The sequence below is a fragment of the Electrona antarctica genome (genome assembly GCF_951216825.1).
Source record: "Electrona antarctica genome assembly, chromosome: 14".
NCBI classification, from domain to species: Eukaryota; Metazoa; Chordata; class Actinopteri; order Myctophiformes; family Myctophidae; genus Electrona; species Electrona antarctica.
Window position 1 is genome coordinate 19,189,545 of NC_136795.1, and position 17,475 is coordinate 19,207,019.

Consider the following 17,475-nt stretch of genomic DNA (forward strand, 5'->3'; position numbering starts at 1 on the left):
GGTTTAATGGGGTGTGGGCTGGAGCTTGATGAACACAGTAAATCCTTAGTGTCGAGTTATCCGTTTGTAACCCTGAGAGTGTACAACATGTAATGACCCTTACAGCTCCATTTGGTTGTTTGTATGCTCTCGGAGTTAGGAACTCACTGAAATTAATTTCTTTCACTTGTTCTGTCCATCTTCATCTCCTGCTCTCTCTCCTACCCCCCCCCACCCCGCCCCCCCCTTCACTCTGTCTCTCTCTCTCCCCACAGCCGCTTTCCCTGTCGTGTAACAATGTCTGCGAGGCCTTTTCCTCCTCGTCCTCTTCGTACTCCTGTTCCATGTCTTCTCCCTGCTCCTCGGCGGACTCCTCTATGGAGGCTCCTACCTCCTCCTCTTCGTTCTTGTCCCCTTCCTCCTGCTCTTCATCCAGCTCACAGCCGGACCTCTGTGCTCCGGTCGTGGTTCACCATCTTGTCCCGCCCGAGTGCTTCTCCCCCAAGCGCTCCGCGTCCCTGACCATGCTGCCGGTGTATAACCGGCAGGTGGCAGACTCCTGCATCGTCCGGGTCAGCGTGGACCTGGGCACACACAACGGAAACATGTACAAGAGCATCCTGGTGAGTTGGACGAGGGTGTGATGAACACAGACCGCACTTACGTTGTGAAATGAGATTGCCCGTGCGGTGTGGAGCTGATAGGATTTGCCCGGGTGCTCCAGCAAACACAATAGACCTTTTTCACAGCAGTCATATTGACATAAATAGTTGTGTGATGATACTAATTTACCACTGTATATACTTTGTCATACGACAAATGAAATAGCTCATATACAAGCTCACAACGCATCGCTAAAATGGTCTGTTGGCATTGTGTGTGGAAAGCCAGCAAGGGAATATATTCTTTGTATTAGCAACTTATGATAATTAGTCGACCAATGACTAAAAGTGGGGGTGTGTTCTTACAGTTGTAAAAAAATAAAAATGAAAGGAAAAATGAAAAGATTGGAGTCTATTTTAATGTGCTGAACAAACCCAATGGGAAAATTGATATCATCATTTATTGGTGGGCTGAGTTTTGTAAACTGATGCAGGACATGATGATTGAATTGACATGCTGGTAAAGAGTGTCAGAGTGTAAGCTATATGTTATAACTTAATAATAATATAGTCTCGATAATGAGTAATGGCTGCTTTATAGATGGGTTTTCACATGCTGTGCAAGCGGTCCCTACGGCTAGCTATTAGTGTTGTATTTTTTTCACATCAGCCTTTAGTTTATGTGTAACAAAGTACTTTGGTTCTTTGCGTGTCCTTCACAGTTGACCAGTCAGGACAAAACTGCCCAGGTAATTCGAAGGGCCTTGGATAAACATCACCTGGACCACATGAGCAGACAGGAGTTCACTCTCACACAGCTCATCTCTCCAGGAAGAGGTAGGAAAATTATGTTTAACCTTTAATTCAGCCTTTAGTCTGCAAAGTGAGCGACTGAAACATCATTGAATCATGTCAGTGTTCACCATAGAAGGCTTCCACTAAAATTTCTGTTTTTTTTACTCTTACTTTTCAGAGCTGCTCATACCAGACAAAGCCAATGTATTTTATGCCATGTCCACTGCAGGCAACTTTGACTTTGTTCTACGTAAGTTCTCGAAGGGCCAGAAGATGCCGCTGAGGGCAACGTGCAGTTTGGGTCGCTACACTAAATAGCGCCTCCCTTGTGGCATGAAGGCCGAAGAACAGACAGACGGACTGAACGCTTGAGTGGAAATGAAGTCATGGAGTAGTTGTTTTTGTCTACTTTTTGGATTCCGAAAGAGTCCCAATGTCAAGTAAAGAACGGTAGCTGATAATGCAGTGTCACTTTATGGATTAAAATGAAGACTTCAGGAATCTGGGGACATAGTTTTAATTTTAAATTTTAAACGGACTAAACTGAAAACACTTGGACCAGAAAAGCTTTTAACTCCTTGGAATTAATCTTATTTGAATCACTACTGATGAACTGTGACAATGGAACACATTCCCTGCCCATTTCCCCTGGACAATGAGCTCCTTACGAACATCATCCCACAATGGAAGCACATGAGGGTGACACTGCAAAGAGCAGTGACCCATTTACTGTACATGTGAACACTGAGAAACGCCTGACAGTTTACCAAGGCGCCTGAGCCAAAACCAAGGGTTAAAATGGCAGGTAACGGTAACTATAGACACTAGAGAAGAAGCATCCTGGACTGTATTCCATTGTGAAGTCAGAGGTGGGAATGTGCATCTAGAACGCTGGTTCCAAAACACCCAAAAGAGAAGCTCACAACAACCCAGGGGTTTTCAACCCTTTTCATAGAAAGGCCCATTATTTATTGGGCATTTGAGCCACGGACCACAATTTAATGACATTTAGCCTCTCAGACCCAAAACTAAAGAATATTTTGTTGTCGTTGGATAAGACGACTTGTAAATTAACTGATTCAGATTTTTACCAATAATTAAACTTTTGAGGGTGTAAAATCAAGAGTTAAAGATCTATAAGGGTCCATTTGGTAACAACTCTCCATTTAGCTGGGGACCACCTGGAACCCCCTCAAGGACCACTGGTGGACCCTGGACCACTGGTTGAAAACAACCCATCACAGTTGTGAGATAAGATTGTAGATTTGTTTTCTAATTTATGGAATTTGTTTGATTTTACTTTTTATTTATTCATGAAATATTTTTGAAAAATCATTGAAAATCTTTTTCATTCATGACAAAATGGCATTTTTTTATGTTTTGAATTAATATCAAATCAGACTTTATTTATAGAGCACATTTACAACAATGGAAAGTGCTGAACACTACAGGGTGAAAACTAAAACATCAAGAACGTATGCAAGTGCAACATCACATACAGTAGGCTTACAACAGCTAAAGAATGTTTTAAAGTGTGTTTTAAGAAGGCATTTAAAAGTCTTAATAGGATTAATAATACAAAAGAAAATGTAGGAAACTAATAATTTAGGGATATTTACTCATGGCCCATAAAAAAAAGTGTTCACGACCCACAAGTGGATCCCGACTCCCGACCCAGTGTTTGGGAAATCTGTGTTCTAGAATCTAGACGGCTATCTTTCTGTCCTCGGTCCGTGCCAGCATCACCGTGTGAAACGGCTGATGAAATATGAGGCATAGAGGAACTGTGGCCACAACGACTGGCTCGATGGCATTCCTGTCATGGTCAGAGAGATGTTGATGGATGTACAACTTCTTCTTCAGTTTTAGTGAAGGCCATAACTTTTCAGGACAGAAGATCTAGCGTTAGTTGTGTTAATGAGCTTAAGCTCTATTTTATACTTTGTTGTGCAGTGGTGTCGTGCGAAAATAGCAGATATACTGTACAAGTAGATGTAGATCATTGTGAGCTTGCTGATCTACAAGTGTTTTGAGCTTGTAGATCAGTTATTATTTTTGCCTAAAAAAAAGAAATGACAAGTGTGTGTGTGTGTGTGTGTGTGTGTGTGTGTGTGTGTGTGTGTGTGTGTGTGTGTGTGTGTGGGAGAGAGAGAAGAGTGTGTGTGTTGTGCATGCATGCTGAGTAGATTTACTGTGTTGCTGCTCTAAATTAATGTGTTCATAATTGTCAGGTGTTTTTGCATTGTATTCTATTTTAATGTCTTACTATCACTGTGTTTTTTGTGCGGTACTAGCCCCTCCAACATTTGACTGCTTGTGTTTGGGTGTGTATTTCAGCACGGCTTGGGTGTTTATTTCAACACGGTTACTGTGTCTATTAGTCTATTTCAGTGACGTAACCCAAGGCACCGCTCACTTCACACTGGGTGTGATTTTTTTTATTTTTATTGGTGAATTGTGCATTTGCTGAATTATGTGTTCTCTTGGTTGTTTTCAAACACTGATCTACAGTACATAGCTTTAAAAAAGAAACAAATCATAGTTAGTTGAGCTATGAATATTTGCAATGTTAGTAACAATGAACCAAATTTCTGTCATGGTCTGAGAGAAAAAAATAATGCATATTAAAAAAACAATTAAGACAGTCTAATTATGGTGTGGCCTCTCTGTCTATATTAAGCCATCTGTAGCAAGTTGAAGTGGGTGTGTTGAATTGGGCTAATTTTGTAGACATAGCCTAAGTACTAACAAACAAACCAATCCTCTTCCATATCAATAAGCATGAGTCAGAGAGATGTTGATGTTGTTGTCAATGGTTACACAGTAATCATGTGTTCATTTATTCATTTGTAACGGAGTTTACAAATGTAACCAAATGCAATCTAATCACTGCAGATTGTATTACCATATAGGCCTATTGTATAGGCCTGAATTAGTTAAAATACAAATGTATTCATTAACCACTGAAATTATTGATTGAATATTTTATCGACACATTTTAAAGGTACATGCAGTACGAGTTAACCAAATGGATGACACAAAAAGCCAGAGGCTTGTTTCCATTGTGGTCCATTAAACATTCCAAGCTAATAACTGGACAAAACAGTGCAACAAAGACAGCTACAGTAGGCCTACAGAATATAGAACATCTAAATACACATTTAAATAATGATAAATAAATTCATGATGATCCTATATAGTAGTATTTGGATATACAGTGACCGGAGTCCTCCTGGAGTCTATACTAAAGTACTGTAGGTGAGGTCAGAGAGACTTGCTGTATGGTCGGTATCAGCCAAGAACGTGAGAGTCTATCCCTGTTAAAGTGCACTAACTAGTTTAGACCCCTGGGAGATGGATTACTGAGGTGGAGCTACTGTACACACCTCAGCTCCCAGTAGCCTACTTGGCACGACTTGCCACACCCAAGCCGTGCCACTCACTAGACTAGGCTCTTTACACGGGCACTATACAGTCTATACTAGGCCAGTAGGTCTCCTTTGTCCCCCTCGAAACTAATCCCATGCACCAAATGCAGAAGCACAGTAAGTGCTTCAGTAGATAACTGGTAGGTAAAGGGTGAACTAAAAAATTAAAATAAAAACTTGTGTAATGGCAATAGGTTTTGAATAGTTGCAAGGATAATGGAATGACGTCTTTTCATGCAGTCTGATCATGTTGGGCAGCATTTTTAAGACGAGATAAGATAAACGTTTAGCCTGGTGAGGTTCAGGTGTCATAGAGGCAGCACTGGCTCAGGAGGTATTTTGGCTGCTTGGGAATCATATGGTTTCTTGTTCAATCTGTCAGGCTCCCCCTAGTGTTGTAGTGTCCTTGAGCAAGACACAGAACCCCAAGGCGGTTTGGCTCATAGATCAGCATGACATGACTGACACCTAGTGACAGTTTGTTCACACTGCAGAAGGCTTCAGAAAAGCACTGCATGGTTTCCTGAGTCCAAACACAGCTGTCAGTTGAGACAGATCATTGGAAATTTGAAGTAGCTTAGACGGTAGACTAAAAGAGTGAAATAATTTGAAAGAACTTGACACTGACATGATGGAAGTTGAGTACAGTTTATTGTCAGTGAAAATAACTCACAGACATTTGAAATAGAATTTAATTGCCATATCGTCCTCAAAATCACCATGACAAACAATTAAACTCCATTCTTGTCAGGTGAGTACAGTTAGCTGCTTTAGCATTAACATTTAAATGCAATATACATGAATAGTGCGTGTAGGCCTACCGTATTTACATTTTGTTATTTTATTTGAGAATTATAGGCCTGTATGCCGCCTATAGCAAAAACTAGTCGGGAATAAATTAGGCACTTGTGTGTGATGTTGCTTTTTTGCTTTTAACACAGTTCAGTGTTCGAGCGCGCGCAAAGCATTTGTAGGCTATAGACGGTGTCGGTGGTTAAACTTAAATTATATAAAATAAAAAAAAGGCTAGCCCAGATGTAAGCCTAGGATAGCTACTGTAGGGCCTCATATTGTGATTGAGATGTTCACTCAAGGGCGCTATGAATGAGCCTACACAAAAAAATTTGGAAAATGGGCGTACCTACGTGTAAACTGTAAAGTAGCCTATCTACATGATTTGAAGATTTTGAACACATCACATAATTATCAGACTTACATGTAGCTTCAACTTCTTGTTTATGCCCAAAATGATATGCATAGGTTTTGTAGAAATGTGTAGCCATTGTAGAAATGGCATTTTTGATTGATTGAAAAATGATTGAAAAATGTATTAACAGTTTGCAGAATTACAGTACATTTCAAGCACAAACTCAATACAAAGGCTGTTAACTGTGAGTGGACGACCCAATTAAGCATTACACTTGTTTCCAATAGGTTCCACCATGTTCAATTCATCAAAAACATTTAGAGACGTACAAATAGACACTTCTATATAGACAAAGAACAGAACAGGAATTCATCATAATGGAGGTAAAAGGGAAAAGAAACATATACAGTGAGGGGGGGAAAAGGGGTGGGGCAAAAAGGGCATCACTGTTTAGGCCTATTGTTAGCTATTCATTTTATTTCAAAATAACTTAGGCTTCAGGGGTTTAAACATTGTAAACAGTGTTTATTGGAATCTTGTGTCACCTGTCAGAATCAATCTTTATTGTAACATCACATTACAAGTAAGGTGGGTGAAAAACGTGGTTGTGCAGGCTCATCATTGCAGTTAAAAGGATAGAGAAAGAGAGGTGCATAAAGTGCATAATTTGACCAATGTGAGTGCATAATAAATAAAAGGTCATAGGCCTATGTATGTACGAATGCATGAATCAGTTCAGTCTTTGCATGAGACTGCTCTTGTTCAGCAGTCTGATCGCTGACAAGTAAAAGCTGTCTCCTCTGTAGACCTAGAATGTCTGTGATCATTCATATACTTCGTAAATTCTGTATCACAGGCATAGATCGGTTGCACCCGCTCCTGGTAAAAATGAAACGTGCGCGGCATAAATGTGATAAATGCTTCGTTTGTACTCGCCCATTAAATAATTCCAAAGAAGTGGAGTGAAATATTGTCCTCTAGTTTCATATCCATGTGAAAGTTCTGGCACAAAACGTTCATTTAGTCAAATATCTCCACTTTTTCACGAGCTGCACCCGGACGGCTTTCTCTCCGGGCGAGGGCCCGGACTGATCGATGGATTGAATTTACCAATCAATTCCTGTTGATTATCACAAACGTCGTCATAAATTGACCAGGGAAGCACAAATGTTTGGGGCACACAATTGGCAGGTGGTGTGATTAAACCCAGCACCTATCGCAAGGCATCTGCCAATTGTGTGCCCCAAACATTTGTGCTTCCCTGGTCAATTGGTGATGACGTTTGTGATGATCAGAGGAAGTTTTGATTAATTCAGTCCAGCTGTCATTCTGGGCCCCTCGCCCGGAGAGAAAGCCGTCCGGGTGCAGCTCGTTCTACCGCTGCAACCACAAGTCATGACACTGATCTATGGCTCCTGTATGTGGAATACTGTACCAACTGTATGTAACAACAGACATTCTAGGGCTATCTCCTCTGCAGACTGCAGTATAGGCTACTGGCACACCCCCTGAATGAGACCTGGAACTGCCAAACAGAGCAGGAGGCCGGGTTGTTAAGAAGGGGGGCTCCCAGGGGAATGTGCCAAGTAGTGTAGAGGAGGGCGATATGGAAAAATATAATATCACAATATTTTTTTCAAGCAGCAACACAACATTATCACGGTATTTTTTCATGCTGTTTTTATGGTTAGTTAGCTGTTTTTCAAGGTACAATAACCTACAAGGTAACAACAACTAAAATAATGAGTAAGAGACCAGTTAGAGACCAAAATACGAACAAAACCATCATTCTACAGAAGTATAAATTAGAACTGCAAATCATAGAATGTACATTCACTGTATCACGATATGTGCAATAAATCTCTGAAACGGCATATGGTGGAGACATTCGTCTTGACGATATTTATCACGATATCGCCCACCCCTAGGAGAGGGGTGGGTGTGTGTGTATCATGTGTTTAACAGCGTTCTTGTCAAAGTATTTTTGATTATATATTTGCGCTTAAAAATGAGAGTAATTTGTGTTATACAGCATGAATTCAAAGTTTGGATTATTCTTGCGGTATGGGGACTATAAAGCTAATTTGAGTCTATATGTGGTAGGATCCACTCCCTATTTAAAGCAGGCTGCAAGAGACAGACATTCAGTCATATTGAGCAGAAAAAGCATTAACAGCCTGAGAGAGAGAGCTGCCTGGGCCCTTATTTATGGCATAGCCTTTTTGTCCAGTGAACTGCTGGGTTTGTTGTCTGTAGTTTTGCTTATGTCTTTCCATAAGTCTATTTACATTTCTGAGTGGTGCAACCACTCCTATAGACAGCTATGTGTGTCCCTGGATCTGTCCCTGGATCTGTCTGAGCACGAAAATAGCGTTATTGCGAACGCAGTGATTGCGAACGTAGTGAGCATTTACTATGAGACCCAGCAGATCATGTCTGTCTGTCTGTGTGTCTGTGTGTGTCACGCTGTAACACCACCCGCCCACCACCAGAGGGCGCAGCTGTATCACACACAAAAACACACACACACACATGCACACGCACGCACGCACGCACACACACACACACAAAACATAACTTAAAAAAAACTTAACTTAAAAAAAAACTTAACTTAAAAAGGAAAAACTTAAAAAGGAAAAACTTTAAAAGGAAAAACTTTAAAAAAACTTAACTTAAAAAAAAACTTAACTTAAAAAAAATCTTAAACACAAAAAAAAGAGAACTTAAAAAAAACCTTAAAAAAATACGTAATTTATTCTAATTGTTTTTGCAATTTACGAGCTGCGTTCGCTTCCCGCGTTCGCGCGTCTTACTTGTAGTATTTGTTCACCACCTAGTGTCACTGTTGCACAGCCTAACACACAGACACACACAGGCCAGGGAGGAGGGCTAGTACAGTACAGTACAGTACAGTACAGTACAGTACAGTACAGTACAGTACAGTACAGTACAGTACAGTGCAGTACAGTACAGTACAGTACAGTACAGTATCTCTACTGCATGGGACTTTTCCTAGAGGTTTTGGGTAAAAATAAAGCACCAAAAGCTGCACTTCTGAACTCCAAATATTTTATTTTGTAACATTTTGGAAGAAATATAGCCAATTTGACATTTAGGTGCCCACTCTTCCTGTTACCTAGGACAGAGCAGATCAACCATTAAGTTATGAGATCGACAAACCAATTTCTCATTATCCAGAACCACTTTTATAACAGTGCTTCCCAAACATTTATGATTCGTTTTTAGAAAGGTTTTTGAAATAATTAAAAAAGTAGGAAAAAGCAGTCCAGTCCCTGGCCCCTTGGGTTTCTGACAATGTGCCCCCCTGAACAACTTAGTTATATAGCCCTGACATAGGACCACAATGGACATGTGAGGGACCAAGCAGTCAAATCTTAAAGAGGACACAGGTTTTCAAACTCAAAGTTTGTTTTAATTTCAAAAGTAACAAATAATTAACAAAAGTTTCAACAACTGAAGTGGTAGGGCCCTTGAGGTCAACGTAACATAACTTAAATGAAAATAATGTTGAACCAAACAGGAAATGAACTCAACCAACAGACCTGTTCAAATGATACATGAGGGAGACTTATATAGTGGTGGACCAAACCAATAAATACACAAAGGGGTGGACAGCAATTAGAGCCAACTGGAATCCCTAAACAATTCCCAATTCCCCCCTTCTCAATCAAGTATGTTGGTATGGTCCTCTGCATCACAGCTGACTCCACCCCCTGCCCCATATGTTGCCATTTCAGGAACTAAATAAAGAACAGAACATTAGTACAACAGTGCATATTGTCACCAAGCCATTTTCAAATACTGATTGTGTTTTATGCATTATAATATAATATAATCATTGCAAATGTCAATACTAGAGGTTAGAGTAGAATGCCAATGTGAGTGTGGGTTAGAGGAGTCTCATCTCACTGTGGGGCTGGGATCACAGCCCTCACAGGACAACAGGACTTATTTTGTGTTATCCTTTTAGCCTTAATGCACCTCGTGCTGTTTACATTTCAGACAAAGTAATCAATCAATCTGCATACAGCCCAGGAGATGCCCATGGCCAAGTCTGACCCTGGTCATCACCTACTACTACACTACTGAATGAGTCAGAAGGAAGTTCGCTCAAGGTAGGAGACTTGTTTTATATTCCTTTGCTGTTGCTGCTTGTGTTGTATGCTGTGTAGTGTGTAATGTGATTCATTGTTGTTACGCTTGTTATTGGGAGTGGGACCCGTTGACTGGGTGGCATTGTAACATTTTCAGGTATTGTTTCTTGCTCTGGAAATATAGCTGAATTGAAGACAGATGTGCATCTACAGTATGTGTGTTGTGTCTGTTTTTGAAGGTTAGTGGCTGTGTTGGTTCATATGATTTCTTTCTTTCTTTCTTTCTTTCTTTCGTTCTTTCTTTCTTTCAAGAACATTCTATATTTCTTTGCTGCTTGTGTTGTATGCTGTGTAGTGTACTAATTAATGTGATTCAGGCTGTTGCTCTATTGCTGTCATATTTGGACCCAATCACTCGTGGTCGTGGCAATGTAGCATTTTCAGGGACTGTTGATGTGATGTGAATGTGCAGTGTGTTTGTTGTGTTGTGACTTCAACTGACTGTATGTGAGTGTGCTATTTTCCATTAAAAAGTTCAAGCTATATAATAATACAGTAAATGAACAAAAGCTACCACCTGAAATGAAAGAATTCTTTACAACAATAGAGAAGGCAGGCACACAACAATGTCCAATGAACATCAAATCTCTGAACAACAGTAACGCTAGGTAAAGCTTTATTAAACCCAAGGGACACATGCTTCTACAGTACATGTGCAGGACAGGTGCAGTTTGATGTTGTCGTATTGTCTATAGGCTATGCTATGGTTCTGGTGCTCCATCTGCAAAATAAAAAAATATTAATCATCTAGACATGCTTGTGGTGTATAAGAACAGTGTTTAATTCACTGTGTATATTTGTTAATTTTTTGTATTACTTAGCAATACTGAGTTATATTATGGATTTCTAATTGGCGTCACAACTGGCATTACTGTAAAAAATGTAATGTTTTTTCCTCTCGTGTCAAAATGTTGGCTCTCCCTTCTTGCAGACTGCAGAGGCTAAAATAAGTCATCATCCATACCTTGTGGCTGCTTGATCGCATCACACGACAAACACAGGGAAACTTACAGTTATACATCGATAGATTTTATTTCATACTTGAGAGGCTTCCAGCATTGACAATAGCTAGAGCTGGTTTCAAAGGCCATAGGCCATTATTTTACCAAGTAGCTCTGCTTGCTGGTTGTTGTAATGGGGGATGACCAATTGAGTGCTTCATTTTTCTGGAATCTCTCCTTGTGGTTACTGATTAGAGTGTCCGCCATGAGATTGGGAGGTCAGGGTTCAATTCCTTGGCTGGGTCATACCAAAGACTATACAATGGGACCTGAGGAAGAAATCATTGTTATTATGATATATGTAACCTTATTTCCAGTACATTATGTTGTTCATCTTATGTTATTAATCTCTGTGCCCTATGGTACATAATACTTTACATTAATATGTCTCTCTTATGCCTGATGGCTGTTGTTGTTTGTTTGTACAATAAGGTACAATAATGTAATTATGTACAATATTACGTACAATTATCTACTTCAAACTTTGATGTAATCATTGTCAGTGATGCAGCCAGCAGTGATACTTCAGAACTTTTCACTGATTTCCATATAATAACGTCAAAGCAACAGATAATGTTGTCCTATTCTGCATTTTGTAAATATCTGATGTTGTCCCTTGACTCCCTTATATGTTGACCTACCCTTCCTGTATAATATGATTCTGTATAGTGTCTCACTTTGGGGATCATAGTTTGTTGCAAATTAGGTTAGCAAATGTAATTTCATTTAGTTGAAAATAGAACCTTGAAATAACGCACGCTCAACATAGAGCACATTTTCAGACTTGAGTGGCGTATTCCCATGCAGAACTAAGCCATAAGAGCAAGATCGTGAACATGTGTGTGTGTGTGTGTGTGTGTGTGTGTTCATGTGTGTGAGGGACATCCATTTTGGTTGGGCTGTTACATAATGCTACATTTTCATCAAAGAAATACTCAAATATTACGCAATAACCAGTGACCACTGCAATATGTAATAATATTATGCAACTATGTTATGTGTGTGTGTGCAACAGACAGTTACCTCTCATGGCCAGCTGGGTCCGCCAGTGTACACAAAGTGTGAAATCTATTTTCATGCTTACAACAGCATTGTCCACAGTGAGAGTAACATCTATCATCCACTAGATGGCATAAGATAGCTTTAACTATCATCAGCGCTCCAGTTGGTTACAAAGATGCTATACAGTATACAGTATACAGTACACACCATGTGGCTGCAGTAATCCCACTGCCACAGACTGTCATGATGTAGTCAAAGCTGATATTATATCATTTATTTGATATTGATATTTTAATTTGCAATGATTAACTTAATGAAGTAAACTTTATTTTAACCCAGTATAGAGCATGCAAATACAATAGCCTATAACTTGCACACCTGCAGTAGTTGGAGGTGATTTCCTTCCATTGAGACATGTAGACCCTGGTGTTGTTGGGATGCGATCATGGGACACATGCTGGTACAAGTAGTACTGTCTGAAGCTCATAAGCACAATCTGTCCCCTGGACAAGGGGATGAATGGTAGGCATTTCATGTGTGAGAGAGAGAGAGAGGCAGGGTTCAAATCACAGGTAGAGGACACTACACTTATACGGACTGCTTCAATATTGAGTTATTGGTGCGATTGAGGTGTATGCATTGAACGTGTTTAGTGGAATGACACCATGAAGGTTGCGTGGCTTCATTCTATTCACTGTTCTTTTTTGAACATGAAGGAGTATAGTGGTGGACGTGGTGGTATATACTCAAGTGTAATAAAAAAGTCAAGTATGGAGTATAGACACACACACACCGCTGTGCGTGGGCAGATTTACATGTAGTACTACTACTCTGAGTATTGATAGGTGTGTGCTCATGTGCGTGTGTATGTAGACGCGTGTACGTTGTGTGTGTGTGAGAGAGAGAGAGAGAGCTGCACAAGTCAGCACTTCTGAAGGAGAAAGAGGATGCAGCTGTGCTCTCATGCATTATGCATGTGTGTGATGTCCAGCCATGGGCTGCACTGCATATGTGACCTGCATGTTGCTGCCCTTACTATCAGCGCACGCCCAAAGTACCTAACCGCTCTTATCTTTACACACCTAACAGGACTGGATTTGATAGGGGGCACGGCGGGGGGGGGGGGGGGGGGGGGCAGAATCCACACCTCTGCTTTCGATATACCAGCTGGGGATACATAATTATGTTTAGTCCATGCTTCAGACTGAATTTAAATATGGGGAATGTATTTAATGCAATTTAATAAAAGATGTATTGACCAGTGTTGGACAGGAGGAGTAGGAAGGAGGCTCTACTACGTCCTCCCGATGGGGGCTCCACTCCTCCCTGCCAGGCCATACAACAGCAGCGACAGCACACAAATGTGTGTGCGGAGGAATTCATTGGCTTGACGCCTAAATTGGGGAGAAAAAGGGCTAAAGCGGGTCCACACGCTCATGTGTCACATCACAGCGAGTTGTGAGCTTGTAGATCTTCTATTTTTGCCACTGCCGTACGAAGAGTAAAGCTTGTCCCCCACTCTTATTTCTTTTAAACAAATCAAATTCCCTGCTTAACAATGGCTGCTGTACAGGTGAGCTGCTGGCTCCTGATGTGGATTTACACAGGAGACGGGGTTCAGCGGTTTTCTAACGAGGATCGATGAGACGCAGGGCTTAGATGTCAATGAAATGGATGGCGTCTCACCTCTCCCGACCTCTGGAGGATATCGTCGTATTCGGGTGGAAACCCTGTATGTCTAAAACCCATTCCTTTTTAAAATTATTATTGCGCCAATATTTCTATATTAAATATTGAAAATAGGGGTGTGTTTTTCACTACTCTTGTGCAACACTCTTGTATGAAGTAGGGCATTCGTTTAGGAAAAACATAACGTCACTGTCGGGTGGAAACCTCATGTCCAAAACTGTTACCTTTCACGATTAAAAAAAGAGAGAAAAAAAAGAAAGTAGCAGATATACTATACAAGCTCTAAACATGGCATGAAGCAATGCATTTTCAGCTTGTCTTTAATACTTTTGTGTGATGCTGTACTATAGGATCTCATTAATTCATGAAAAAACTAAACAAAAAAAAACATTTAATATCTCCATATCAAATACGGAGATAAGAGGTTTCTGCCCAACAGCAGTGATTTGAGGGTGTCTCCAGTTGGTTGTGCTCATGTTGTGTTGGCAGGGATTCTTCAACACACCCTGAATATTAAGTAGTTTGCTCACAGTGAGCCTGCTTGGAGGTTCTTCACTAATGTTTCTGCACAGCAGCGTTGAGCTCATGTGATTAATATCAATTAAATGGTACTAGGAAGGTGAATGCAGTATTGAGCATCTTAGAGTTGCTTAGCGCTTAATTTGATGAGGTATCCTTTTGTTGACCATAACTGATTTACTTTTTTGTACTATAGGCATATATCCAAGACAAATGCCACACATGGCTGTAACAGTGGTGCAAAAGTTAAGGGAACACAATTTAATCAGTCATTTAAAAATAATAATCTATAATCAATAATGTATTTAAATAATTGAAAAGGATCATAGTCAGTGTCATGGTCAGTATCTTGTCAGTATGGTCAGTGTCATGTTCAGTGTCATGTCAGTATCTGTCTTTATAGGCAATTTTTTAAAAGTCAAAAGTATGAAAATCTACAAGCTCACGACACGTCGCATCACAACATTGTGAACTTGTAGATCTGATATTTTCACAATTTTTGCAAGTACAAAATAGGGATTAAGTGGTCAATCAATTTGTTGATAGGATACATAAAATGTAAAAAAATAAGTAATGTGCTTCTTGATTGTCGATTAATAGAAAATAACTTGCAGCCCCAGACTGTGATTTTATGTTCCGATATAAACTATGATAGCTGGAAGGAGAAGGGGTATAATGATGCCTTGTTTCTTCCCCCTGGGCTTCAAATGACATCCCATTCACAAGAGAAAACAAAGGAGAAAAAAAAGATTTGGACAAATTGTCCTGTGTTTCAAAAATAGCAGATCTACACACTCATAGCACAAAGTGACTCGCTATGAGCTTGTATATCTGCTATTTTTTAATAGCCGAAGTATAAAATAAGTTAAAGTGGTTAAAATGATTGACGCTATATTAACTAATTTAGCTGGGGACCCCCTGGAACCGCCCCCCAGGAACCCTGGGGGTCCCCGCATCCCACTTTGTAGAGTGGCTGTTGTAGAGTGTGTAAACTCAACCAGAACCAATCAAAAACGAACAAAGAAAGTGCTCTCATCTGGAGGAGCGAGAGAGAGAGAGAGAGGGAGAGAATGGCTGGCGGCTGGCCTGGCACCCATGCTTTTATAGCACCCTGGGAGCACTGGCCAGGTGCTCCCAATGCACCTGGCCACCTAATTGGAACCCAGCCCATGCAGCCTAAATGGTCCGTGGGAAGAACACAGACAAGGGGAATACACAGACACACAACACAGGCCAAATGGCTGTGACAAATTGCACAAGTTCTGATAATTTGTGTCTAATAAACACTGAGGCCCATGTGTGTACACTCAATGCATGTTACGCAACTTTCAAGTTGAACGTCTTCTGGTGTTTGAGGCTGTTGGCATGTTCATGACTGTCATGGGATGCAGCCGAGGCTCTCATCTGTTTATAGTAACAAAGTAATGCAAACCATAGAGGCCGTCTACTGTGTGTTTGGCATTTTTATTGTTTCCCGGCGGAGAGCGATTAAAAATAACTCAAATCATGTGGAACTTGGGATCTACAACATGGGAATGGCATGGTTCCAAGGTGGATGTCGGACTCCATGTGGCCACGGCACCCATCTACGAGACATAAGACTCCACATTTTCAGCCTGACCATAGTCCATTACAAAATTAGTTAAATAATTCAGAATGTATAAAAAAACCATACATTCAAAAATAATACAAAACATAGAGATCTGTGGCCTACTGGCAGTAATCAGTTCAGCACTTTGTACGATTTGCTTTGGACAAACGCACACACACACATTTAGATTTTTAAAAACTAGCAGATCTACAAGCTCGTAGCGAAAGTATAAAATATGGTTTAAGTGGTTAAAATGATTGACACATTTTGAAACCCCTGGTCCCCGGACTCCACTTTGAGAAACAATGCTCTATACTACTTAACTTTAATTACTGACCCGTAAGGGTCCACTTGGAGCCCCTGGTGGTCCTCGGACCTGACGTTGAGAAACGCTGACCTACATGCATTAAAAAGCATCTCCTAGCTTTATGTCATAAACGGCATGGTAGCATGATGCAATCATCCTCTGACTGTCATGTAACGATTAATAGCAGCATAAACAGTTGCAATTAATGATTTTATTGTGTTTTTGTCGTTGAGCAACGGAGCAGGTGAATACAAATTACATTTCTGTTTGGCTGTTTGTGTTTGACGTTACACAGGGCAGATATGACAAATCCCCTAAATATACAAAGAAATTACTGGCATATTTTATAACTTAATACTTATTAATACAAAAAACATTCATAGTGGAAAAAGCCGAACTACAAGCTTCACGGGATGCTATTTCCACTATTTGAACATTTTTGAAACCATACAGTATATGAAAACATTTCAACAAGGAAACGATTATGACGACCATGCAAAAATAATTGCGATTATCTCAAATAATTGCTATTAGACGATTATATAATAATAAGGCCTATAATTGTGTCAACCGAGTTGAGACACACACACACACACACACACACATACAGACACAGACTGTCGGCCCACAAGGCACCTCTGCTAGCCACGGAGCTGTGACGCAACACTGTCCTCCTCACAGCGATGACACACTAACTGTCCTCCTGTTCACCCTGTAGCACACAATGACATTCCCTTGGTTTGCACTGCTTACACTGTCAAATCCTCAGTGTTGTTCGGTGTGCAAATACAGCTGAACCAAATGGACACTTATGGGTCCGTAACTCTTGAGAATGTGCAAGCGGAACCAAATGGTCCGTCATCGCTAAATGAACACTCAGGGTTTTATTGTGTTGGGCAGGAGGAATGTATGTAGGCATGTGTCGACAAACAACCGGGGGGTGCGTGTGCGTGTGGTTTTCTTGGAAGAGGAAGTTTTGCTGAGAACAGCTTATGTAGTTTCATTTAAAATACAAACACACTTGAAGCCAAGGTTTTCACAGAATCTCATTGCAGGGCTATTCTGGCCTCGTGCACACTACAGTAGTGTTAGTGTATATAATACCCCAGCCTTAACGCCACCTTGCACAGAGAATCAGACTTTTTTGCACAATAAAAAAGGACATCTAAAAAGAAAAGGCGTTTCTTTGTGACCTTTTGCACACCTACTCCAAAGCTGCTGTTGATCCGGCCAGAGGCTG

General features: G+C 40.5%; 1 protein-coding gene and 1 long non-coding RNA gene across 4 annotated transcripts in view; one reads left to right on the forward strand and one right to left on the reverse strand.

Annotated features, from left to right (window-relative positions):
- LOC306937343 (ral guanine nucleotide dissociation stimulator-like 1) overlaps positions 1-3,427 on the forward strand; it is a 30,676-nt gene extending 27,249 nt beyond the window's left edge. For all 3 annotated transcript variants that reach the window (XM_079521054.1, XM_079521052.1, XM_079521053.1), the window contains 3 exons: positions 255-602; positions 1,304-1,418; positions 1,555-3,427. In XM_079521054.1, the coding sequence (XP_079377180.1) occupies positions 255-602; positions 1,304-1,418; positions 1,555-1,694 (603 nt within the window). In that variant the 3' untranslated portion in view covers positions 1,695-3,427. The remainder of the gene's footprint in view (positions 1-254; positions 603-1,303; positions 1,419-1,554) is intronic.
- Positions 2,191-4,020, reverse strand: LOC306937345. The gene is made up of 2 exons (XR_013791594.1): positions 2,852-4,020; positions 2,191-2,814 (listed from the first exon to the last, which is right to left on the reverse strand). It is a non-coding gene; the product is annotated as an uncharacterized lncRNA (long non-coding RNA).
- Positions 4,021-17,475: the final 13,455 nt, after the last annotated feature.